Source organism: Cladophialophora immunda, assembly GCF_000835495.1.
Source record: "Cladophialophora immunda strain CBS 83496 unplaced genomic scaffold supercont1.7, whole genome shotgun sequence".
NCBI lineage: Eukaryota > Fungi > Ascomycota > Eurotiomycetes > Chaetothyriales > Herpotrichiellaceae > Cladophialophora > Cladophialophora immunda.
This window is the reverse complement of record NW_015622547.1, coordinates 1,050,688-1,071,818: the sequence shown is the minus strand read 5'-3', so window position 1 is coordinate 1,071,818 and position 21,131 is coordinate 1,050,688. Positions and strand designations below refer to the sequence as shown.

The following is a 21,131-nucleotide window of genomic DNA, read 5'->3' as shown; positions in this document are numbered from 1 at the left end:
GGGGTCAGGAGGTTGAGCGTGCCGAGGTCGTCCTTCTTGTGCCTACGCTGGTGCTGGTGCCGCCGCTGCTGCTCGTGCCCGCCGTTTGCCGAGTTGGAGTCGGTGTTGCAGTGTCCCGGTTTGCGGTGGTCGTCCTCCTGATCCCATAGTCCCCAGGTGCAGCCGTGGGGCATCCCCGCGACGGGCGGCAGGGAGTCGTACGACGGCATCCGCAGGACCCCAGCACCGGTGGCATGGTCGTCCATGAGAGCTGGGCCGTTGTGCGGACCTGCTCCATCACATTCCCCGTCGTCGAGTGAGTTGTGGTTCGACGGTGCTGAGATCTTTTGCGCCGGCATGCCGAGAATGGGGGGACTCGGCCCCTCTATCAACAAGGACTTACACGAAAAATCTTCGAGACTTTGGACGATATCAGCGACAAGCGATGGAAGACGTGTTTGCCAGCTTAAACCAATTTATTCTCGCAATCTGTTAGCACTGTCGCTGGTGCTGGTGCTGGTGCTGGTGCAGGTATTCGCACTCCAAGGACGGTAGCAAGGACGATGGTGCACAGGGCTGTAGTAGGTCTGTAGTTATGTACCTCGTATGTATGTAAGTTGAAATAAGTTTGATGAATAGTTATATGTAGATAAGCCGAGTAAAAAGTGAACCGAGAGACAGACAGACCTTTCCCACCCGATCCCGGGTGATATAGCCTGTACTCGGTATACCGACCGTGTTGATAGGGTGATGTGGTATCTACTCTGCCCTAGATACCGATCAGAAACCAGAATACCTACCTACCTCACTCCCATCCTATCTCCCTAGCCGATAGCTAGGTGCGCCGGTCCGGCACATTTGTGTAGCCTGGTCATGTATCCATCGTGTATTGCATACCCGGGTCTGTCTGGCATCTGCCTGCTTACCTAGGCAGATATCGACCCCTACCGGCCTACGTATCTACGTATCTACCCGCAGCGGAGCGGAGTTGCTGTGGTGTCATTGGGATGGAATGGGGCTCTGTGCTGGCCTCGGGGTCCCGGGGGGGCTCTACATCATGGCGTGCATGACTACTACTGACGTACATAGTTGGCTTTCCTCAGTCCCAGGACCCACGGTACGTACCACCAGCACCACCCCTGAGGTGTGTATGTGTGTGTTTATACCTTCCGAATGTAGGGAAAGGGGCCCCGATAGATCCTCATCTCCAGCATCAATTCCGCACACGCCGCCCGCCATCCACCTCCTCTGAAGCGAGTCTGGCGGCCTGGCAGGCTATGCATATGACGATGCCATACTCGAGGACCCAGGCACGGAGTCGGCTATGCCCATGTATGTCGACGGTCATGGCCACGGCTTGCTTATGTCCATGGGCCAAGAAATATGGGATATGGCGAAGGCTATGGGGGCAAGGCTATGGTATGTGGTCACCTTCTCGTTGATAGCCGATTGGAACCGCGAAAAGAAAGGAAAAGGAAAAAAAAGGGGGGGGGTGGGCGGTGGGGTGGTGGGGGTTGAACGAGGCTTGTCACTCCCACTCCCTGTGGTTAGGACTCATGCGTAGAAGAGGGACCGGAATCCGTCCACGGTCCATGGAGAAACTAGAACTTACGGGTATGCCGTGTCTGAACGGACACCGAAGGCTATACTGAGGAAAACCAAATGAAGATGCAGGGTCCGAAGTGATGGGCGGAGGGAGGGCTGTAGGCTTTCACTCAACACTTCCTCCTTCAGCCTCGTGCAGCTCCCCACACATACCGAGATAACGATGCCCATTCCGATAGCAAGAACCCAAGAGCAAAATTTTCCCGTCCCGTGTACCGGCCAGCGTCCACTAAACGCCCCCATTGGGCGCACCCGTACATAGATAGTATGTCTGATTGGAAATCATAACAGCAAAATCTTGTCACGCCCGCCGGCTTTTTGTATCCTGCATTTCTGGCACAAATATTTGCTTATAACTCTAGATCTTGGGATCAGCTTCTTCCGATGCATGTCTCGCATAGCATGTCAGCCTCCCCCGTGAAAGAAATGGCATGGATCTCGCCACGCATCTTGGGTTTGTCAAAGGGACCGGCATGGAGTTTCGGCTTTGGGTCCTGACGCTCCAGATGAGCAGGTGATGCTCGTCTGAGAGGAGACGAGAAGACCACTGAGCGTCAGCATGACTTTCACCGTAGTCGAATTACCCTGAGCGCAGCAAGCCCTCTCACTACAAGTGGTGAGTACGGCGCGTGCCCTGCCGATGTTCGAGTCGAGTCGTGTTTGGATGAAAGCCAAAGGTGACAACCGGCGAACTTGCCAATCCGAAGATTGAACCATATATTTCGTGGCCATGTTGTGGCATCGTCTCCATAATCGTCTTCAGTCCTTGCGCAACGGAAGGATGGCGCCTCCATTGGACTTGGGCTCTGTCTCGACCTTTCCTGTGACGATTCCTTCAAGCTTGGCCGTGATTCTTGCAAAAAGCGGCTCCAATTTCAAATTCCAGAAGTGGCTTGCCACACCGAGACAGGCGGCCATGACCACAGTCGCAAGAGCACGTTGGAAAGGTCCCGGCAACGGGTACCGCTCCTCATGATACTCTTCGCCATCTGGTGTGTGTTCGGTGAATATCTGTTTCGAGTGGCCGAGGTGTAGTGCCCATGCGAAGACGGTCCTTAAGAACATGCCATGAATAAGATAAATCGCAAAGCTGACCTTTCCAAGCCACAGCAGAGGTGGGCGGCTCAACATCCAACGGGCGTGGGGGGAGATGAGAATACCAATGACAAGAAGAATGCCGCCCAGAGAGCCGTACATGCGCTCGAGAGCGCTCGTCGCTTCGGAAGGGAAGTACTGTGTCGCGAAATCCCGAAGCCACAGGGACCAGGACGCCGTTTCAGCAAAGGAACCAGGATACGACATGAAGATGAGAGAAATCAAAATGACAGGTGGTGAAATATAAGGTGAGTAGGGTGCCAAAAGCTTGGGGATGCCCGAGAGGCTGAGTTCACTCAGGGCAATGCCTAAAAAGCAGCAGAGACCAGCCCAGGCTACTGGCTGTTAGCTTGAAGCCCGTCAGGAGCATCACTGGTGGGCAGCTTACGATCTCCAATCATGCGGCTCCAATTCAGAGACCAATACGCCAGAAAAACCAGGGTGATTGTGCGCCAGGTAGGGGTCATGGTCACAACCAGCGACAAAGCGCTGATGATCATGATGCTCCCTTGGAGCAGGTACACAAGAGCCCACTGGGGTTGATCGTATTCGTTTTCGTCACCATAAGTCCAAGTCGCCCGCAGACCGTGCAACAGATCCAGAACTGCGTCAATCCAGGTGGGGCTAGGTTCGGGAGTGTTTGTGTACAGCCAATATGCATCACTCTGTGCCGACGTGGAATACAGATCCAGATTGCAAATGAACCAAGAGATGATGGTAGCGGTAGTAGCCGGGAGGACGAGCCGAAAGATGCGACTGAACGACGACGAGGCCAGTTTCTGCAGGGCTTTATCGACTTGATCGCTTCTGGCGAGTTGAATGGGCTTCAATGCATTGACGAAGCCCATAAGGATGAAGAAAATGGCCACCCATGAGTGACCGCTGGCCACAAGGCGAAAAACAGGTCGCTGAAAAAGGTATGGTTGTTCGCTGAAGAAGGCACAGCATGGCGGAACCAGAGCTCTTGCATAACATATAACAACATGGGATGAAACAACAAATACTGCTGCAATGCCTCGTAGGCCCTGGTTCTAGAGTGTCAATAAACGGCCGTTGCTCTTTTGAATTTTTTTTGCGAACGCCACCTACATCGGCCCAGCCGGTATCTTTCATAGCCCGCTCTTTAACATCGGGAGGAAGTCGAAAAGAGGCATATTGCCGCAGAGCACGACTCGCTCTGTCCATCATGACGCTCATGGCGATGGTCGATGATGGTGGACATGGCAATGGGATGAGAACTGTCGACGTGGTATTTCTCTGCGAAATTCCGGGCTGGAAAGGGTGGTCGTTCAGCCTCAGGCGCCTTGGGCGTGAGATGTCTGACCCTATTGTGGATGACAAGGGTGGCTTGCAAGGGTCTCTGCGGGCGTCGACTGGCTGGTCCCCGGGTGTCCCTGTCCCGTACCGCACCGAACGAAGGGCGAGTGGGTGCGAGATGGTGGAGGTTGAGGTGGTGTTGGCGCAGATGGTGTTTGGGCTCCTTGCTTAGTCAGGGCTGCGCGTCTGGTGCATCTGGTGCGTGTCTCGCTGTCCCTCGCAGCAATTGAACGCAGTGTCTGTCTCTTCTCATACTGTTTCAACTTCAATCATCCTCCTCTTCATCAGACACTGTCTCTTGCTGTCGTCACTGTGCCGTACCTGCAGATCGACTCCCCTGGAGCACTCACCCACCCCGCGACGCGTCATCGTCTCTCCTGAGTGATGAAAATCGTCACCGCGACTTCTCTCTGGGACTGGAACTTGAAACTCGGAAGTGGGAGACCCTTGCAGAGGGCAGGGCCTCAGCGCACGCACACGGACAGAGCACACACGCCACGTCGTTGGAATACGAGGAAACATTTATGCAAAGGAAGTTTCGTGGTGGCACAAATACGGTTGAATGTCCAAGTTTGTGAAATTCGAGGGTTCATTAGCCTCCCTTGTATCACCCTGCAAAAAGCCATCAACAACCTATCAAGTGTTACAGCAAACCCGTACCATTACCGGCGCAATGGATCAGCAGTCCTCGTTCCCCTAGATCTCTTTGTAGGTAGCACAAAATCAAAGGAGTCAACGCTAAACAGGCGGTCGACATATCCGCTTTGGAAAAGCACATCCTCCAGTTTCTCCCCCGAACCACTGACCGTGACTGTGATTTTCAAACACCCCTTGCATCAATTACGTGAAGATCGCCCTCTCAAACGCGGCCACATCTCCCCCCGCAACTCGGACAGCCTTCAATGCCGCCTCACTTAGCTTCTTCCTCTTATCTCTCGCTTCCTGCTCTCTTCGAGCCCTGGTCTTGGAACTTCCGCTTGGTGCTACATCACTCAATAATTTGGCAGAATCCTTGGGCGTGAAGTTGACAAAGTCAATCACCGCCCCTCCGCCGGTAGGTGTCTTGGGGGCCTTTGGGGTTCGTGGCGGTCGAGATGATGATCTCGTCCGTGGCGCTGGGACAGGGTCTTGTGCGGCACTGTCCTTGATAGGCCCTGACTTGTGGATCGATTTCCGTCGACTCTGGCTGTAGTCGGTGACGCTGCGGGTCGGTGATCGCGCAGGGTTGCGTCGGGGACTGACGTTGGTAGGCGACACTGACGGCGTCGGAGATCGGGAAGGTGACCGTCGTTGTTTTCGAGGAGTGGTGAAGGGAGAGAGGTCCGGGAAGACGTGGGATGGAGGTGGTGGAAGAGGTGGATAAGCGTACATGGGATTGGGTGCCGTTGTCGCAGGCGGGTAAGGCAATGCCACACCAATGGGAGCAGGTGCTTGCGGGAGGTACGCCTGTGGCTCATAGAGCACGGCTTGGCTCATCTGCTCCAGCTCTGGATAGTGGATTCCCAGTCCCGTCAATGAGTTGTCACTCGGCTGATGCAAAATCGGATGAGGCACGCGTTTCGGCGTGGGAGCAGCCAATGCCGGATAAGACTCCTCTGGTGCCAGTGTCGGTAGAGGGGGATGAGCAGTCGCTGTGGGGGGCGAAAAGACAGCTTTTGAGTGCATGCTGAGGTTAGTATTTGAGGTATGTGTTCTGGCGGTCTGCGAATGGGTTGAGCTCCCTGATGACGGCAGGCTGGTGCTAATCGGAGAGGGCATCGAGTTTGGCCCATGCATGCCATGTCGATTGGGCAAAAAGAACGAATTACCTCCGTACGCGTGCTGGTCGTCTTGAGACCTCTCAAACTGTGGACTGAGCAGCGCAGGATCAATGGCATTGGTCTCGGGGCGGGCCGAGCTCCTGTACTGGTCAAGATACCCATGACCTTGGCTGGATACGGCCTGATTCTGGGTCATTATAGCTGCATTCATGTCGCGAGCTAGACGGCCTTGTTCAGTCTGCTTGTTTGAGACGGGACGCGGCTGCAACGGGCGTTCGTATGGCATGCGCAGGTGGAAATTCTGAAAGTCTTGCTGCCAGGTGCTCGTGTCGCTCTGGCCGGCGCGCGGCGATATGGGGAGTTGTGCATACATGGGGCTCGGTGATAGGGTGGTTTCGCGAGAGAAGGGAGGCCGGACGTACGTCGTGGGATCAAATCCCCCAGCAGCGGGCGAGGTGACGAACCTCTTTGTTCGGCTGGGTGAAGTGATCTCTAGTGGCTCTTGCGCATGATGAAAGCTGTGGTTGAGGGCATTCATTGTTTGGATTTGCTCTGTCCGCTTTGTCTCTGGCCTGCGTGTTTTCTCCACCGCAAGCCTAGGAGGTTGTTGTCTTTGCTTCAGACACCACACACCCTTGCGCCATGGCTGAGGAGGCGAATGCTCAATCTTGGCTGAGATATCGAGAGACGGAAGTCTGTATTCGTCTTGGTTGAAGGCATCGGCGAAAAGAGCTTCGAACTGGTCCGGATGGGCTTTATTTCCTTCATCGCTGCCGTCCAGCCTGTACATCTCCTCGTTGAAGAAGTCATCAAAGGAACTGCCTTCGTCAGAGACACCTGGAAACAACATCTTGAAGGCTTTGTCTTCTACTTGGGTCAAGCAGTCAGGAGAGTTTGTTAGGGACATGGTTGATCTTGGTAGACATTGTGAATGCTCGAGGTTCGTCCAAGGGAGGACAGAGATGGAAGCAAAATGTAGGCCACATGAGGAAAGTAAACAACATTTTGCAAAAGCCCCGGAAACCTTGTGAAGAGGGCTAGAATCCTTAGGAATGCTGCAAGAATGGAATTCGTTATATTCTGGGGTCCAAGCGTTGGCGGAATCAAGTCACCACCTTGAAAGAGGATTTCATCGAGGCTCTTGGCCCATTGCAAAAGTCTCAGTATCAAAATTCACAAGACGCAAATCATTCTCTCGGGGTTCTGCTTGAAATGTAACACTGTGATTAGTAGACGATGGTTTAGCCATTCCCTCGCCACGTATCGGCCTCGATGACTTTCCTCGGACGGCACCTCAGGTATGTCAAAGCCAGGAGTCCTTTTGCTCACCCCTCCACTCACCGTTGTCCCAAACATATAGGTTTCATGCTCGCGCTTTTGGTGACTGTTAAGCAGGCCAATGTCGAAGAAATATCAAACTCTTGACCATGCCCGCCAGGCTCCAGAGTCGAGATGAATCTCCACTTTGCGGGTCTTTTCTTGCTTCTGGCAACGACTGGGCTCCTAGACGTCTTGCATCCAACAAGAGAGCCCCGAATGATGCCAGATTGATTCGCGTACCAGGAGAAGAATTTGGGTCATCAGCACGTTCTCGATTGCGGTAAGATTGTGACGGTTGCTGCGAACATCACGCCATATTGCAGCGGTCGGTGGTGGCAGCGCTGGCAGTGTCCCTCCGCTGAGTCATGCCTTGATTGGGGCCACCAGGGCGTCCGTTGGCGTCGGCCACCAACGTCATTGGGCCCTCAGGCTGACTTTGTGGGGGAGGCAAACAAACATGAGGGAGCAGGCGAGGCCGACACCGGGCCACCAGGGCAGCACCTGCGGATTTATCAGCAAGCCAGGGCTGGCCATGGCGTGAAGAAAACCCCTCGGAGGGCGAATGGCCTTGGAAATCCCTTGCTGGGCCTTTGAGCACACACCTGAAGAGTGAGCAGCGAGCGAGGTGCGACGTGGGGGACAAGAGGACAGGAGGAGATAAGCGCTTTGCTATCTGGCCGTGGCAATTGTTCACGTGGACAATGAAAAATTCAAGAGAGACTTGCACCAGGCGGCGGGAGATAGAGTTTGATAATGATTGACCTGTTGTCCTCATTCACGCCTGGATCCTGGATCGCTGAATGAATAATGCCAGTCACAGCCCGTGGTTCTAGTCTGCGAGAGAGGCTTCCGTGGCCTTCTGGGGGATGCTAGCGACGCGCCCTCCCCTCCCCTGATTGGCCCGGCCACCGCGGCCCACCTTCCCCCACCTGCCGTTGCCACTGTGTCACTCCTACTGCCTGCGCCCGCGCCTACCGCCTCCCAACCCAGCCGCTACTTAAGCCGCTCTCCTCTGCCTGTTCCCCTTCCTCTTCCTTTCCCATCACTTACACCACCCTCACCACTCACCACTCACCACCCCGAAGCACCACTTCCCTTCGGCGATCTGTCCATCATCTCAGCAACTTACTGCTTCATCTGCTTCATCCTTCACTCCCGCCGCCATGCAAATCTTCGTGAAGACACTTACTGGCAAGACCATCACGCTTGAGGTCGAGTCCAGCGACACGATCGACAATGTCAAATCCAAGATCCAGGACAAGGAGGGCATCCCCCCGGACCAGCAGCGCCTGATCTTCGCCGGCAAGCAACTCGAAGACGGCCGCACCCTGTCCGACTACAACATCCAGAAGGAGTCGACCCTGCACCTGGTCCTCCGTCTCCGTGGCGGCATGCAAATCTTCGTAAAGACACTTACTGGCAAGACGATCACGCTGGAGGTTGAATCGAGCGACACGATCGACAACGTCAAGAGCAAGATCCAGGACAAGGAAGGGATCCCGCCCGACCAGCAGCGCCTGATCTTTGCGGGCAAGCAGCTGGAGGACGGCCGCACGCTCTCGGACTACAACATCCAGAAGGAATCGACGCTCCATCTCGTGCTCCGGCTCCGCGGCGGTATGCAAATCTTCGTAAAGACACTTACTGGCAAGACGATTACGCTGGAGGTGGAGAGCTCAGACACGATCGACAACGTCAAGTCGAAGATCCAGGACAAGGAGGGCATTCCTCCGGACCAGCAGCGGCTGATTTTCGCGGGCAAGCAGTTGGAGGACGGGCGGACTCTCAGCGACTACAACATCCAGAAGGAGAGCACGTTGCACTTGGTGCTGAGACTGCGTGGCGGCCAGTAGACGGACGGCGCGGTGGCGATTCAGATCGATGACTCATGATGCGGCGTTGTGGCTTTTGGGCAGGATTGCCATGCGGGTTCTATGACATGAAAGCAGACCATGATACAGTTATTGCTAGGAGAAGCATGAAAGTGGCAGCGCAGATGACAGGCTGCATTTCAAGCTGAAGCTGGCCTCGGAGGTCAAAGCGCCGGGGGAGCAGTAGCACAATACATATCATCTTGCTTCTCTCACTCTAATCAAATGTTTCTCACTGCGCAGTAATTCTGTTGTTGATTGTGACCAGATGTCTCGTCCCCCTCTCTCGGCGGTCGCATGGAAAGTGACGCATCAGACCCCAGGCGGTTTGCCACTTCTGAGACGTTGATTGTTGACCGCAGTGCATTTAAATTAAATGACCTGCCACTCCTTTGACTCGCCCCATGTCTCTCGCGCCCTCCATTCACGCCGTGATCTTTGTATCGATGCGTATGCGACATGCCGGATTACTTCTTTCATGTCGCTGTTGAACTGTTTCCAGACCCAACCCTGAAAGCGAAGCAAACCGAACACTCCCCACCTCCGAGCCTGTCGTCCTTTTTCCGTGCCTTGAAGCCGTTTACGAGCTCTGGAGGAAGACGAGAGTCGCGAGATCATCTTTTTGACCGCAAAAAGGACCACCCCTTAAGCCCTGCTCGTCCACAGCAATCTGCCCATCCGGAACAGACCCCTCGTGAAATCTGCCACTCTGATCCCCAAGATCACCGTCTAGACACGATCGTCATTGAAGGCACAGATATGTCGGCCCACTCTGGCGGGAATGAGGAGGGACCGGTCGCGAAAGAAAATATCATAGGGAAAGGAATCGGGAGCGCAATATCGGGCCACCACATGAAAGGGCGGTACGAACCCTTGGAGGGCCACGACAGTGCAGATGGGTGGGGGATCGTTCACCTCTACAGAGATTCGGAAGAGACGGCTGGGCTATACAAGGACTCGGTCTATCGATCAAGTGACTTCTGGAGCGACGGACTGCGCAATCCGCCGGCAGGAAAGCCACACCCTCCGCCCAAGGACGAGGAGTGTACAACACTGTGCATCCTCGCGGTGCCATCATACATGACGCCCTCGGACTTTCTCTCCTGGGTCGGCGAGGATACGAGAAGCGAAGTCAGCCATTTCAGAATGGTGCGAACATCCAGGGCGAACCGGTACATGGTCCTCATGAAGTTTCGACACGGCAAAAAGGCAAGAGAGTGGCAGCATGAATGGAATGGCAAGGTTTTCAATAGCATGGAGGTGAGTGCCCTCTGCCAGTCGCTTGGGAGAAGGACTGACAAGTCGGCAGCCAGAGACCTGCCACGTCGTGTTTCTCAAGTCGGTGGAACTCGTCCAGACCTCGACAGCCGTGGACCAGAGCAGCGGGCCGAGCTCACCGACGACAAGCTACCCTCGCATGTCAAACGATCCTTTTATTCCAGCTTCTGCAACGACGAAACCGCTTGCACCGCGAACCCCATCGCTGGTCGAACTGCCTACGTGCCCGGTCTGCCTTGAGCGCATGGACGAGACCACAGGGCTATTGACCATACCTTGTCAACACGTTTTTCATTGTACATGCTTGGAGAAATGGTCTGGTGGCGGCTGTCCTGTCTGTCGGTATACCCATGACGACTTCTCATCACGCCTGGCCTCGTCCAAATTCAAGAGCAAGACATCGACGGGAGAATACGAACCATACGATGGCCCGCTAGAGTGTGAGGTCTGTCACGTGGATACAAGCCTGTGGCAATGTCTCATATGCGGGAAGATTGGTTGCGGCAGGTATGAAGGCAAACACGCATACGCCCACTTTGAGGAGAGCGGGCATACATTCAGCATGGACCTGGAGAGTAAGCGAGTCTGGGACTATGCTGGTGATGGCTATGTTCATCGAATCATCCAAGATGCTGCAAAACCGGGCGAGAAGTTGGTCGAACTGCCGGGCAGACGACGTGAGCCGACTGCTCTTCATGGAGAGGAGGATCTCGAGGTTGCCAAAATGGACAATATCGCACTGGAGTATACACACTTGCTCACAAGCCAGCTGGAAAGTCAGAGGGTGTATTTTGAGGAAGTCGTCCAGAGAGCCGTGGACAAGGCCTCGGAAGCAACCAAGAAAGCAGACAGGGCGATGGAGGAGAGTCGCCTCGCTACAGAGAGGCTGTCTACTCTAGAAAACGAACATGATTTCGTTGCCAAGGGCCTCGTTCCAGAGCTGGAAAAGGAAAAAGCACGACTTGAAAAACGAAGTGCCAAGTTCGAAGAGATGGCCAGGACCATCAACCAAAAATACCAAGAAGAAAAGGCACTGACCAAGTCTCTGATGCAGAGGATCGAGCATTATGAGACTTCCCAGGAGACACAAGTGGAAAAGCTGAAGCAGACGATACAGCGACTTGAGGAAGAAAACGCCACAAAGGACTTGTTAATGGAGGGGCTGAGGGACGAACATCGCGATGCGATGATGCAGATCTCCGCCCAGAGGAAGTTGCAGGAGATGGTGGAGAGGGGCGAGCTGGAGCAAGAGGACTTGGAGGGCGCGGTCATCGAGGCTGGGCCTGCTCCAGCTCCGAAGAGGATGATACGTGGAGGAAGAGGGAGAAGAGGGTTGAACAGTCCCAGTCGCAACCTTGAAACATCAAAAAGCCTTCCCCAGCAGCAGCAGCACCAGCCAGCTACCGACGGACACCAAGCATCTTCTGCTTCTAAGGACAAACCCGAGCCAGTTCACTCTTTCTACAACGATATCTTTGGCGAAAGCTCGCGGAGCCACGACTGGGACGACGAGAAGGCGAAGAGGATCCTCGACGAGTGCAGGGCCAAACTGCTTGGGGAAGGCCTCCTTGTGCCGTCTGCGCCGACTTCGGCATCCTCGCACGTCGAGACTGAAGGCAGTAGCGATGTTGAGCTTGACGGCGAAGGAAAGGCAAAGGGGACCGCCGCGAGGAAGAAGAAGGGGAAGAAAAAGTCGAAAAAGTGAGGCCAGGGATAAAGGGCTATGGCTGTACTGTTGCGGTCCAGCTGGTGTGTGCATTGCATCCAGCATACCGAGCATGCTGATGGGTCTCTAGCTGGATACCTATGCTACCACTGGGCGTCCATCATCTTGGCTGTCATGTCACTCTTGGGAAATAGGATTGTATAATCCAACAGGTGAAGGGAGTTGGATTCAATAACTTTGATACCCTCGACTGTACTGCAACCAGTCCTCTTCTTCATGGATCGATGTACATGGAATTGTGGGGTAAAAAGACATCTCAGACGTCCCCCGTGTTCTATTCTCCCTCCCGCGCCGGGATCCTTCTGTTTCCATCACAGGTAGTGGTAATAGTACATGGTATGATTTCCTTTTTCTTTGCCCTGCTGCTCGCCGGCTTTTCCAAGGTCGTGGTGATACGTTGATATCTCGACGTTTCCGTGGCCCAAAGATGATATATACATGGCGGGCTTGAAGATTGAATTTCATCAAATTGCTGCTCGAGCCGAACGTACGTGGTGTTGATACAGTTGGGTGATGGATGGCATTGTTTCTTCGGATACTCTGCACCATAAGAAACCAAGGCTCAGCGGTCAATCAATAGTGTCGACTGCCCTGAGGTCAGTTGAGTCGGCCTCTTTTTCTCCTCTTCTCATTCCAGCTTCTGCACGCCAAAGAAGTAATTCCCAAACTCCTCGCTGCCCTGGACAAACCGCCACCCGAGGGCCGGGACGTAGACGACTCCTTGCGTGACAAACTCTCCCCACCGTCCCGGCGCTCTGCCGGACTCGAAATACCCCCTCAACTCCGGCGGGTTGATGTACTTGTTCCAATCGTGCGTGCCCCTCGGCACCACACCTATCAGGGGTGCTTCGGCGATGAGCTTCGTCGTGAGATAGGCGACGGGTGAGCGAGAGATTGTCGAGCCGATGAGCCACCCGCCGGGCTTCAGGTGGGGGATTGCGGTTTCGAGAAAGGACGAAGGCGAGTCGATATGTTCGAGGACCTCGAACACGGTCAACACGTCGTATGTTGCCCCGTCGGGCAGGTCTTCGATGGCGCAGTTGCGATATTCGAGCTTCCCCGGAGCTGCGAGCGCCGGGTCCGAGCGCTGGTGCTCCTTTGCGACCTGTATGACACTCTCGGTGGGATCGATGGCTGTCACGCGCGAGGTCGTGGGAAGGCGAGCGGCGGAAGAAGCGAAGATGCCCCCGCCACAGCCAACGTCCAGATATGACCGTCTCTTCTCATTTGCGTCCTCGATGTCTGGTTCGGAGAGGCAGGTATCTGGGGAAGGCCTCTGCAGGCACGAGCGGATAAAGTCGTGGCGGAGAGGGTTCATTAGATGGAGCAGGCGAGAAGGGCCGTGAGGATCCCACCACGAGGAAGCCAGGCGGGAGAAGTGTGTGACTTCAGAGGCAGAGACGGAGGACGCTGTGCTCGCATCTGTCGTGAGGGATGAATGATACCGGCGGCCTTGTGAAGTTGTTCTTTGTGTCCTTGCTCTTTCCAGTGCCAGGGCCCGTAGACACGACCTTGTCATAGGTGGCGTCCGCAGCGCATCAATCGAGCAGGTTCCGGCGCCCTTCGCAGCATGGCGGAGGGGCCCAAGAACGGTCGCAGCCATTCGGCGCGAGAGATGAGTGTTCACCGCAATGCTTGTCTGGACTCACGATGCTGAAGCGATTGCAGAGCGGATAACGCTGCTACCGGAGCTCGACATCTTCTCTAAGGATCTGCATTGTATAGATAGGACGGGTGGTGTTTGCTGGGCAGAATTGGAAAGCATTCAATGCTTCTGGCCGAATGTTAAAGTTCGGCGGGAAAACTGGCAGACCTGCCGCAGAAAAAAATGGCACAGTCTGACAGAAAATAGACTCTTCTCAGAGCATAGCCAGCTCCTCCATAGCGACGAGGGGCCGCCAGATCAGATATAGCTAATATTATTAACAGAGATAGGAATGCCATTATCTCCAAAGACAGAATCAATGCCCCTCATGAATGATGATTATCTTTGAGTCCAATAGTGAACCACTTCGACTTTGCTGATAGTATGTATGATACCCTTTTTCGTCAGACCGTGCCACTTACTTCTGGTACCCGTTCGGAGCATCCTCAGCAGCTCTCTATTGAGGCAACCCCTCATATCAAGGGTCGGCAGAGACGACAATTAACCGGTTATGCCGACTCTCCCCTCGCCGAGCGCCCTATAACCATATAAAAGGTGATAGCGGGGATGGCTTCAGCAGCCCCGGCAATTCTTTGCCCACCTCCCAGGCAAGGCTTCTCGGCTGTCTCTTATGGCTGAAATAACCGCGCAGACGAGCCGTCAGATCAGACGGAGAGCTAACCTGGTGTGTATACGATGCCACCAGAAGAAGGTAAATTCACCGCTGAGCTGATCCATGCGAGCGCAACGGGTGTATGAGCACGGGTGACCGGTATCAGATCAAGTGCGACCTCAGCTCGCTCACAACCGACCGCCAATGCAGCAATTGTCGAGCGACCAACTCAAGTTGCTAGTAAGTGAGAAGACATGTTTGGTCGCTCTCCAGAGCACATTGCTCAGAAAGCTGCAGTGCTCGACAATCCCGACGCCGGGGTGCTCCCCATCGTCTGAGTACTAGCTCTACCGGCCTTCCGCCTTCGAGTGTTGAAAGCCCTGTTATAGCCACCCCATTAGATCGATCCAGCTATACCCCGGCCAACCCACCCGAGAGTGCGATCAAAGACAATGACACAGGACAGATCAAAGCAGGACAGCATCTCGCGAGGACGCCGAGGCATGATGCTGATGAGCGGTGCGACACGATACACACGAGCTCCAGGCTAGCTGCGTTGTCCGAAGGACACCAAGGGCATCGCGAACGAGCCTATTTGGGACAGTCTGGGTTCATGTCCATGTTCGACCATCCATCCCGAGACGACTCTGATCAGGGCATCAGCCCGTTGATAACACCGAACCAGCCAATTCCTGAGTTGTCTCTCATTCTACGACAGAGCTATGCTGAGACCTTCGTGGAATACTGTTACCCCTGGTGTCCGGTCGTGTACCGTGACGACCTTCTGGACGATCGGTCCCCCTTTGCACGGTCCCTGCTCCTGCAACAAGCCATCGGGCTTTTAGGGACAACAATCAACCCCCCTAGACTTTCCCATCAGGCCCGTCGCGTCCATTATGAGAGGTTCAAAGTCCTGTTTCACTCCAACATGGAGCGAAACCCGTTGGTGAGGATCGTCGCAATCATCCTCATCTACTGGTGGAGCGCTGGCCCTCCTAGTGTGGTCAGCATGGATAGCCAATACTGGTGGACATCGATCGCGATCCGGCTTGCCCAGGAGATTGGTCTCCATCGCGAGGCAACTCCCGGGCAGACACTGCGACTAGGTGAAACAGCAACCTTGAGACGTTGCATATGGTGGACATTATTTGTAAGTACTCGATGCCCCGGTCCCTGGCGGTGCTAACCCCCTCGTGGGCGAGAGAACGCTTGACGTCAGTGTGTCAAGGACGCCCATGCATCATCCATCCCGAAGACACCAACGTCAGGCTTCCGAGTCTGGACGAGTTCCCTCGTGACCGGCGGGATCAGGCCGAAGTCTTCATTTGCTGGGTCCAGGTCTGCGAGATCATTGGGGATCTGTCCAAGCACTTGCGCAATCGAAGCGATGCAACTGGATCTACCTTTGAGCTCGCACAGAGACTTATCAAATGGGTAAATGCGCTGCCACAGCGCTTGAGGCTGCCGTTCAGCGCCGCGACGACGTCCTACTTCGACCGCCACGTCCACCAACTCCATCTGCCTTATCTGTCGGCCATCACCCTCCTCTACATGAGCGCGTCCACGCAACCGCTCCCCAAGGCATACGGGGCGGCGGTCCTCTCGGCGTCATGCGTCGCGCGCATCTTCGAAGACCTCTTGGCTCGGGGATCAGTTGCGTTCCTCCCAGGCGTGGCGGGCTGGTACATCAGCATCGCCATCCTCGCCCTCCTGCATGCGCGGCGGATCGAGCGCTTGAAGGCCGCCGCGAACGCGCAAATCGACGTGCTGTTCCTGGCGCTGAGGGAGATGTCGCATCTCTGGCATTCCTCGAGGATGTTCTTGCTGGGCTTTGAGAAGCTGCTGGCCGGCCTCAACCCTGACACACCCACCTCGCCCCAGGTGGCGGGCAGTCAGCCGGCCCAGGCGCTGGAGTTGAATGAGCTGGACATTGCGGACGGCATCGACTACCACGACTTCTTCCCCGGCGCCACCCCCGACACGACCCAGCTTTTCTCGGTTCTCTTCACCCATCACCCGCCCTCCATTTTCGTCGAGGCGGAATGGACCAACGACCTCAGCTTACAGCTCCAGACCATGTTCGGTCACCCGTACGACGAGCTGGATTTCGGACTTGCAGTGAACGACCTTTGATGCTCCACTCCAGGACGCAATGAACATTGAACCATTTGTGTTCAAAGGCCAAGGACCTCGAGGAGAGCGACAGACGCGACCTGGGGCTGGAATGCATGAACTTGTCAAGTGTGAACAAACCGGACCCGACGCCAATTGGGCCGCAAAGCATCAGCCAGCACGGTCTATGATCAAAGATCAGCCCACACCTAGTGCTACCTCTCCACGGCCGTTCCAGAGTCCCAGAACTACTTCGGTAAGCGGTTTGCCCGGCTAAGAGATCAGGTCCCCGCGTGGGTCAATCTCGGGGAAGACGATTGCGAACTCCAGGGTTATCTAGAGGAGCAGCAGCCTTGCCTCACGAATGAAAATGGCAGAATTTGCCCGTTTTGCATGATTTCCTACTTGTATTCTTTTGATCATTCACCCAATTACTCGAGGACAACTGGCACCCGTGCTCTGGTATCAGTCCCGCGTGGCCATTGACAATATCCCGGGGCCCCGTGCTTGGTTCTCTGAAGAATTCCATACCATTTTCCGTCCTAAGTTTATTACTCGGACCCAAATCGTCTCGCCTACTCACGCTCCAGCCTCATCATACCTCACCACATCCTCGCCTTGTCCGAGTCCGCCAGGTATTAGACCCTCACATTCTATTTAGCTCCTGTAAGGTCCGTGCCCTACTCGGGCGCACTCCTCCGATCCGCCTCCAGCGCGGCATACACGTCCGCCATGCCCTCCTCCTTCCTGCTGGTGAAAGCATGCGGGCCGGGCCCGGGGTCGTTCAGCAGGGCGACCTCCCGCCAGCGGTCCGGGTGGGTGACCTCGAGCACCGTGCCGGGGGGGAAGCGGGCGCGGTCGAACGCCACAGCCATCATGCCCCTGGCGATCTCGTCAGGCGCGGAGAGCCGGTCCTTGGCCGGGTCGACGAACCGCAGGGCCTCCGGGTGGTCGTACATGAGCGGGGACATGGTCGGGCCGGGTGCGACGGCGACGACGCGGATGCCCTCCATGTCCTGCAGCCGGGCCATGCCGCGCGTGAAGTTGCTGATTCCCTGCTTGGCCGCGCCGTATAGCGGCGTCAGCATGCTGGGCTTCTGCGCCCCTGTGCTCGACACGTGCACGATCACGCCCGGCTGCCCCCGCCCCACCCACCGGCGGATCGCGATGCGCGACATCTGCAGCGGGTGCTCCAGGTTGATCCGCAGCAGCGAGTAGTGGCCGCGGCCGGCCGCGGCGTCGCTGTCGTTCCAGAAGTTGGCCCACGATGGCTCGTACACGCCCGCCCCGGGGCACACCACGTCCGGCACGCCGCCCCCGAACTCGCGCGCGTAGCCCTCAAACGCCGCCTCCAGCTGCTTCCAGTCCGACACGTCCGTCTTGAGGAACGCCACTCTTGGCCCGGATGGCGGCGTCGTCTGCTGCGTAGTGTCATCCGAGATATCCTTTTGGTGGATCGTGTCCAGCCATGCGACCGCCTCGCGGTGGAGGGCGAGGTCGCAGATCAGCACGTTGCAGCCCGCTCGGTACAGGTGCTGGACAAAGGATAGACAGATGCCTGTTGTGTGGCCAAGTTAGCCATCTCCCACTTAGTGAAGTGCCGCCAGTCAGTCAGTTGGTTGGTGTTACCGGAGCCGCCGCCCGTGACTATTGCTCCTTTCCCTCGGAGGTCCACATCGACTTGTGCCATAATGTCGAAGAAATGGTCATGTCCTTAACAGGGACGTCTTCTCAGGCCGCTACTATGCAAGAAATAAAGTCTATGCTGAGGTTTGACTTGGGATATGTATATCGGCTATAGAATGCCTTTGAGTCCCCCGCAGTTCGGTAATTGGGGTGGAGAAGCACGCACTTCGTCGATAAGCACAAGTATTCAGGGGACACCGTCCGCTACAGGAGGGCAACATGCCGGCTACGAAGCGATGTCTGCGTTCTCTGCCGAAGCCGACTCTTGAATCCGCGTTGATGGCATTTCGCTAGGAACGTCGCACTTTTGATGCCCCAACTGCGACGACGTTTCGGTTTCCTCAGTAAAAGGAGCGTGAGCACACAATCAAGGCCGAGGCTGTTATGTTATCGAAGCAGCGGCTGGAAGAACAATGGTAGAATGCAACTCAAGTTTCCCTGCAGGTTAATTTGAGACTTAGTACTATCGAGACAAGTCGCTTTGACTTCAAAGAGGAACCCCGCTAACTCAAGAGTCTCCAGTGTAAAGTTGACTCTCTGAAATGAAGGCGACGACGATGCTGAGAGTAAGAAACAGGGGAGTAAGTTCCGGATAGCAGGCTCGAAGCATGCCGAGCTCTGACCAACCGCGCCTCCAGGCAATGGATCTGATCCTCCACAGCTCCCAATGCCCCTCTGGACCGCTCTACAGTGTATACCTGAACGACGGGCTCTTGTCGCCCAGGTCTGCAAGCTGTTCGTCCGTGTATCCCTCCGCAGCTCCACTGCGCTCTCTCTTCTTGTTGATGACCCCATACGAGATCCTCAAAATGATGACAGCCGCCAGGCCGAAGACGACAAACATAATCTCCAGGCCGTGGCCGAGCAAATACTTGGGCGCGTCGACGCTGCGATAAAAATTGCTCGCCATGGCTCCTCCAAGGTTGCCGAGACCAATCTGAAGGGCCATACCAGCACTTCGCTTGTAGCTGCCCGCCAAGTTGTTGGCGATCCAGGTGACGTTGCCTGGGAAAGCAGGGTAGATTCCACACGTGGCAATGAATACACCGGCATACACCACGCCGGGGATATCTCCGGCAGCCGAGCCAGCGATGGCGATGATAAAGCCGACCAAAATGGCGCACATGGGGAAGAAAATATAGGGCCAGCGTGAGGAACCTCGCTTGGTGGCTCTGTCGGATGACCATCCAACAATGACAGCCAGGATTGCGGCCGATATATAGATTGGAATGGTCAGGAGCTGTGCAGTTGTTGACTTATACCCGAGTTCCTTGATGATCGTAGGAAGGAAGAAAGAGATTCCATACAAGGGACATACTATTCCCCAGTACATAAAAAGTGACAGGTATAGTTGCCAATCGGTGAGTGCTTTCGGAATGTTAGCCGGAATCTGGCCAGAAAAGGTAATTAAGCCAACGAGGCTGAGCTGTTACGGACGAAGGGAAAGGGGCGTCACTTGCCTCTGACAACATATTTCCACTCAAAATGATCACTTTCAGCAACCATTCTTCCACTTTTCTTGCTCCCTTGGTATTTGAGTCGGTGCACAACCCAGGCCTTCTCCTCCGGGCTCAAGAAGGTTGCGGTGTCTGGGAAGTCATGCAGGAGAAAGAAAGCCGCACAGGCAACGACAACGGTCACGATGCCTTCGAGGATGAAGATCCATCGCCAGCCTGCTTCGCCCGCGACTCCGTCCATTTTGGCGATGGCGTACGCAAGTAAGCCTGAAAAGGCACCGGCCACGCTGGCGGCGCTGAAGAAGAGACTCTGGCGGAATGCTAGTTCTTCGGTGCAGTACCCTGGATAAGTGCCCTGTCAGCGGTGGATGCCCCGAACAAACATGGCCAAAGGCTGGCAGCCGATGTGGTCACTCACACATTGTCAAATAGTATGCAACACCCGGGTAGAGTCCTGCCTCGGTGACACCAAGGAAGATACGAGCAATGAGAAGACCGTGGTAGCTTTGAACGAGACCCATCAAGGTCATGACCGTGCCTGGCTGTTGTCAGCTGCCATTACTTTTTTACCAATGCTCCAAACACTTACCCCATGCTACCATGATAGAAGGTAACCACACCGAAGGCCTGAAGCGCTTCAAAAGCAAGTTGGACGGGATCTCAAAAGCGCAGTAGGTGAAGAACTAGAGACCGTTGACATTAGCCAGCGGTTGAACTGGAACGGGAGTAAAACTCACAAAGACGGTCGCGCAAAGGCTATATTCCGTGCCGGAAAGATCCAGGTCCTCTTCCATGCCTTGGATCTTCGCGTTGCCAATGTTGCCTCGGTCGAGGAAAGAGAGTAGGTATAGGATCGCCAGCATGGGTATCAAGCGCAAATCCATTTTGCGCAGGACCTTCTTGGAGTCCACATTCGAGGTGTCCACCCCTTCGCCGGTCCAGTTCGGGTCATGGTGCTTGGATGTCTGTAGCGAAAAGAAATGTTAGCGAGAGCGAGCAAGGAGACCAATGCCCAAGGTCTATATTGACATACAGCATGTTCATACACCATGTCCTTCTCACTGAGACTAGGCTTCTCCACCTGCTCTTCAGCCCATTGCTTGGGCGTCGTGGAGAGAGTCTCGGACATGATGGATAGCAGTGTTGAGGGTATGAAATCTGTTGCAGCCTCAAGAATCTGCTGGATGAGTGTTCGAATGCAGAGACTGGCGGAGGAAATGCTGGTGTCGTGGGAAATGCAGCAGCTATATAGATACGTCAACGTGGTTCAACATCCAAGTGTTGAACATAACCTCTGACATGTGCCCAGGCCCCGGAAGCGATCAACCCTGCCAACTCCACGTTTCTCCGCGTGCCTGCAGGGCATATTCCCCTGCGGAGGGTACCCTAGCGCGGAGCGAATCTCTTGGCGAAAGACACTCAGTGGCGGAAAATGGAGCCTCAGGCCCCGGATCCGAAGCACTTCGCTAATGAAAGAGGTCTCATTGGCCGGGCACCTCGTATCTGATGCCCCAACGTGGCCTCATCGCCCTGAATCGATGGATAAGCTCCCAAAATGTTGTTTTCGGATCCGGATGCAACATTAAAAGCATTGCAGCCTTCCTGCCTATCGCGAACTGCAGCTGACTCCTTTTCCGCCTGGTAACGCGAAGGCCAGTATGTGGAGG

The 21,131-nt window shown here is 55.3% G+C and overlaps 6 protein-coding genes across 8 annotated transcripts; 2 read left to right on the top strand and 4 right to left on the bottom strand.

Moving 5' to 3' along the window:
• Positions 1-1,532: 1,532 nt before the first annotated feature.
• On the bottom strand, positions 1,533-4,074 carry PV07_11165. 2 transcript variants are annotated; one of them, XM_016398572.1, is made up of 3 exons: positions 3,769-4,074; positions 3,068-3,704; positions 1,533-3,014 (listed from the first exon to the last, which is right to left on the bottom strand). In XM_016398572.1, the coding sequence occupies exons 1-3, from the start codon at positions 3,874-3,876 to the stop codon at positions 2,344-2,346; spliced, it is 1,416 nt and encodes a 471-aa protein (XP_016243134.1). In that variant the 5' UTR covers positions 3,877-4,074; the 3' UTR covers positions 1,533-2,343. The 2 variants fall into 2 exon arrangements, with proteins under 2 accessions (XP_016243134.1, XP_016243135.1); XM_016398573.1 differs by having other exon boundaries at positions 3,068-4,074.
• Positions 4,075-4,582: 508 nt separating this feature from the next.
• PV07_11164 (uncharacterized protein) lies at positions 4,583-7,454 on the bottom strand. The gene has a single exon (XM_016398571.1). It carries the CDS (start codon positions 6,661-6,663, stop codon positions 4,837-4,839), a length of 1,827 nt encoding a protein of 608 aa, XP_016243133.1. The 5' UTR covers positions 6,664-7,454; the 3' UTR covers positions 4,583-4,836.
• A 431-nt stretch (positions 7,455-7,885) lies between these two features.
• PV07_11163 (polyubiquitin) lies at positions 7,886-8,929 on the top strand (the record flags this gene model as incomplete). Its single annotated transcript, XM_016398570.1, has 1 exon — positions 7,886-8,929. Exon 1 carries the CDS (start codon positions 8,240-8,242, stop codon positions 8,927-8,929), a length of 690 nt encoding a protein of 229 aa, XP_016243132.1. The 5' UTR covers positions 7,886-8,239.
• Positions 8,930-12,030: 3,101 nt separating this feature from the next.
• PV07_11162 (3-demethylubiquinone-9 3-O-methyltransferase) lies at positions 12,031-13,706 on the bottom strand. Its single transcript, XM_016398569.1, has one exon. It carries the CDS (start codon positions 13,552-13,554, stop codon positions 12,580-12,582), a length of 975 nt encoding a protein of 324 aa, XP_016243131.1. The 5' UTR covers positions 13,555-13,706; the 3' UTR covers positions 12,031-12,579.
• A 445-nt stretch (positions 13,707-14,151) lies between these two features.
• Positions 14,152-15,511, top strand: PV07_11161. Of its 2 annotated transcripts, XM_016398567.1 has the most exons (3): positions 14,152-14,308; positions 14,376-14,449; positions 14,507-15,511. In XM_016398567.1, exons 1-3 carry the CDS (start codon positions 14,228-14,230, stop codon positions 15,393-15,395), a joined length of 1,044 nt encoding a protein of 347 aa, XP_016243129.1. In that variant the 5' UTR covers positions 14,152-14,227; the 3' UTR covers positions 15,396-15,511. The 2 variants fall into 2 exon arrangements, with proteins under 2 accessions (XP_016243129.1, XP_016243130.1); XM_016398568.1 differs by having other exon boundaries at positions 14,152-14,449.
• A 3,181-nt stretch (positions 15,512-18,692) lies between these two features.
• PV07_11160 (uncharacterized protein) lies at positions 18,693-20,593 on the bottom strand (the record flags this gene model as incomplete). Its single annotated transcript, XM_016398566.1, has 6 exons — positions 18,693-19,375; positions 19,468-19,806; positions 19,883-20,002; positions 20,054-20,147; positions 20,202-20,429; positions 20,498-20,593. 6 exons carry the CDS (start codon positions 20,591-20,593, stop codon positions 18,693-18,695), a joined length of 1,560 nt encoding a protein of 519 aa, XP_016243128.1.
• Positions 20,594-21,131: the final 538 nt, after the last annotated feature.

Excerpts from the sequence above, each read along its gene's own strand:
- PV07_11165 (XM_016398572.1), bottom strand. The coding sequence starts at position 3,876 with ATGAGCGTCATGATGGACAGAGCGAGTCGTGCTCTGCGGCAATATGCC. Across the intron at positions 3,705-3,768 it reads AAGATACCGGCTGGGCCGAT|GGCCTACGAGGCATTGCAGC; the intron begins GTAGGTGGCGTT and ends CTCTAGAACCAG. Across the intron at positions 3,015-3,067 it reads GAGCCGCATGATTGGAGATC|CCTGGGCTGGTCTCTGCTGC; the intron begins GTAAGCTGCCCA and ends AACAGCCAGTAG.
- PV07_11164 (XM_016398571.1), bottom strand. The coding sequence starts at position 6,663 with ATGTCCCTAACAAACTCTCCTGACTGCTTGACCCAAGTAGAAGACAAA.
- PV07_11162 (XM_016398569.1), bottom strand. The coding sequence starts at position 13,554 with ATGGCTGCGACCGTTCTTGGGCCCCTCCGCCATGCTGCGAAGGGCGCC.
- PV07_11161 (XM_016398567.1), top strand. The coding sequence starts at position 14,228 with ATGGCTGAAATAACCGCGCAGACGAGCCGTCAGATCAGACGGAGAGCT. Across the intron at positions 14,309-14,375 it reads TACGATGCCACCAGAAGAAG|ATCAAGTGCGACCTCAGCTC; the intron begins GTAAATTCACCG and ends GACCGGTATCAG. Across the intron at positions 14,450-14,506 it reads GCGACCAACTCAAGTTGCTA|TGCTCGACAATCCCGACGCC; the intron begins GTAAGTGAGAAG and ends AGAAAGCTGCAG.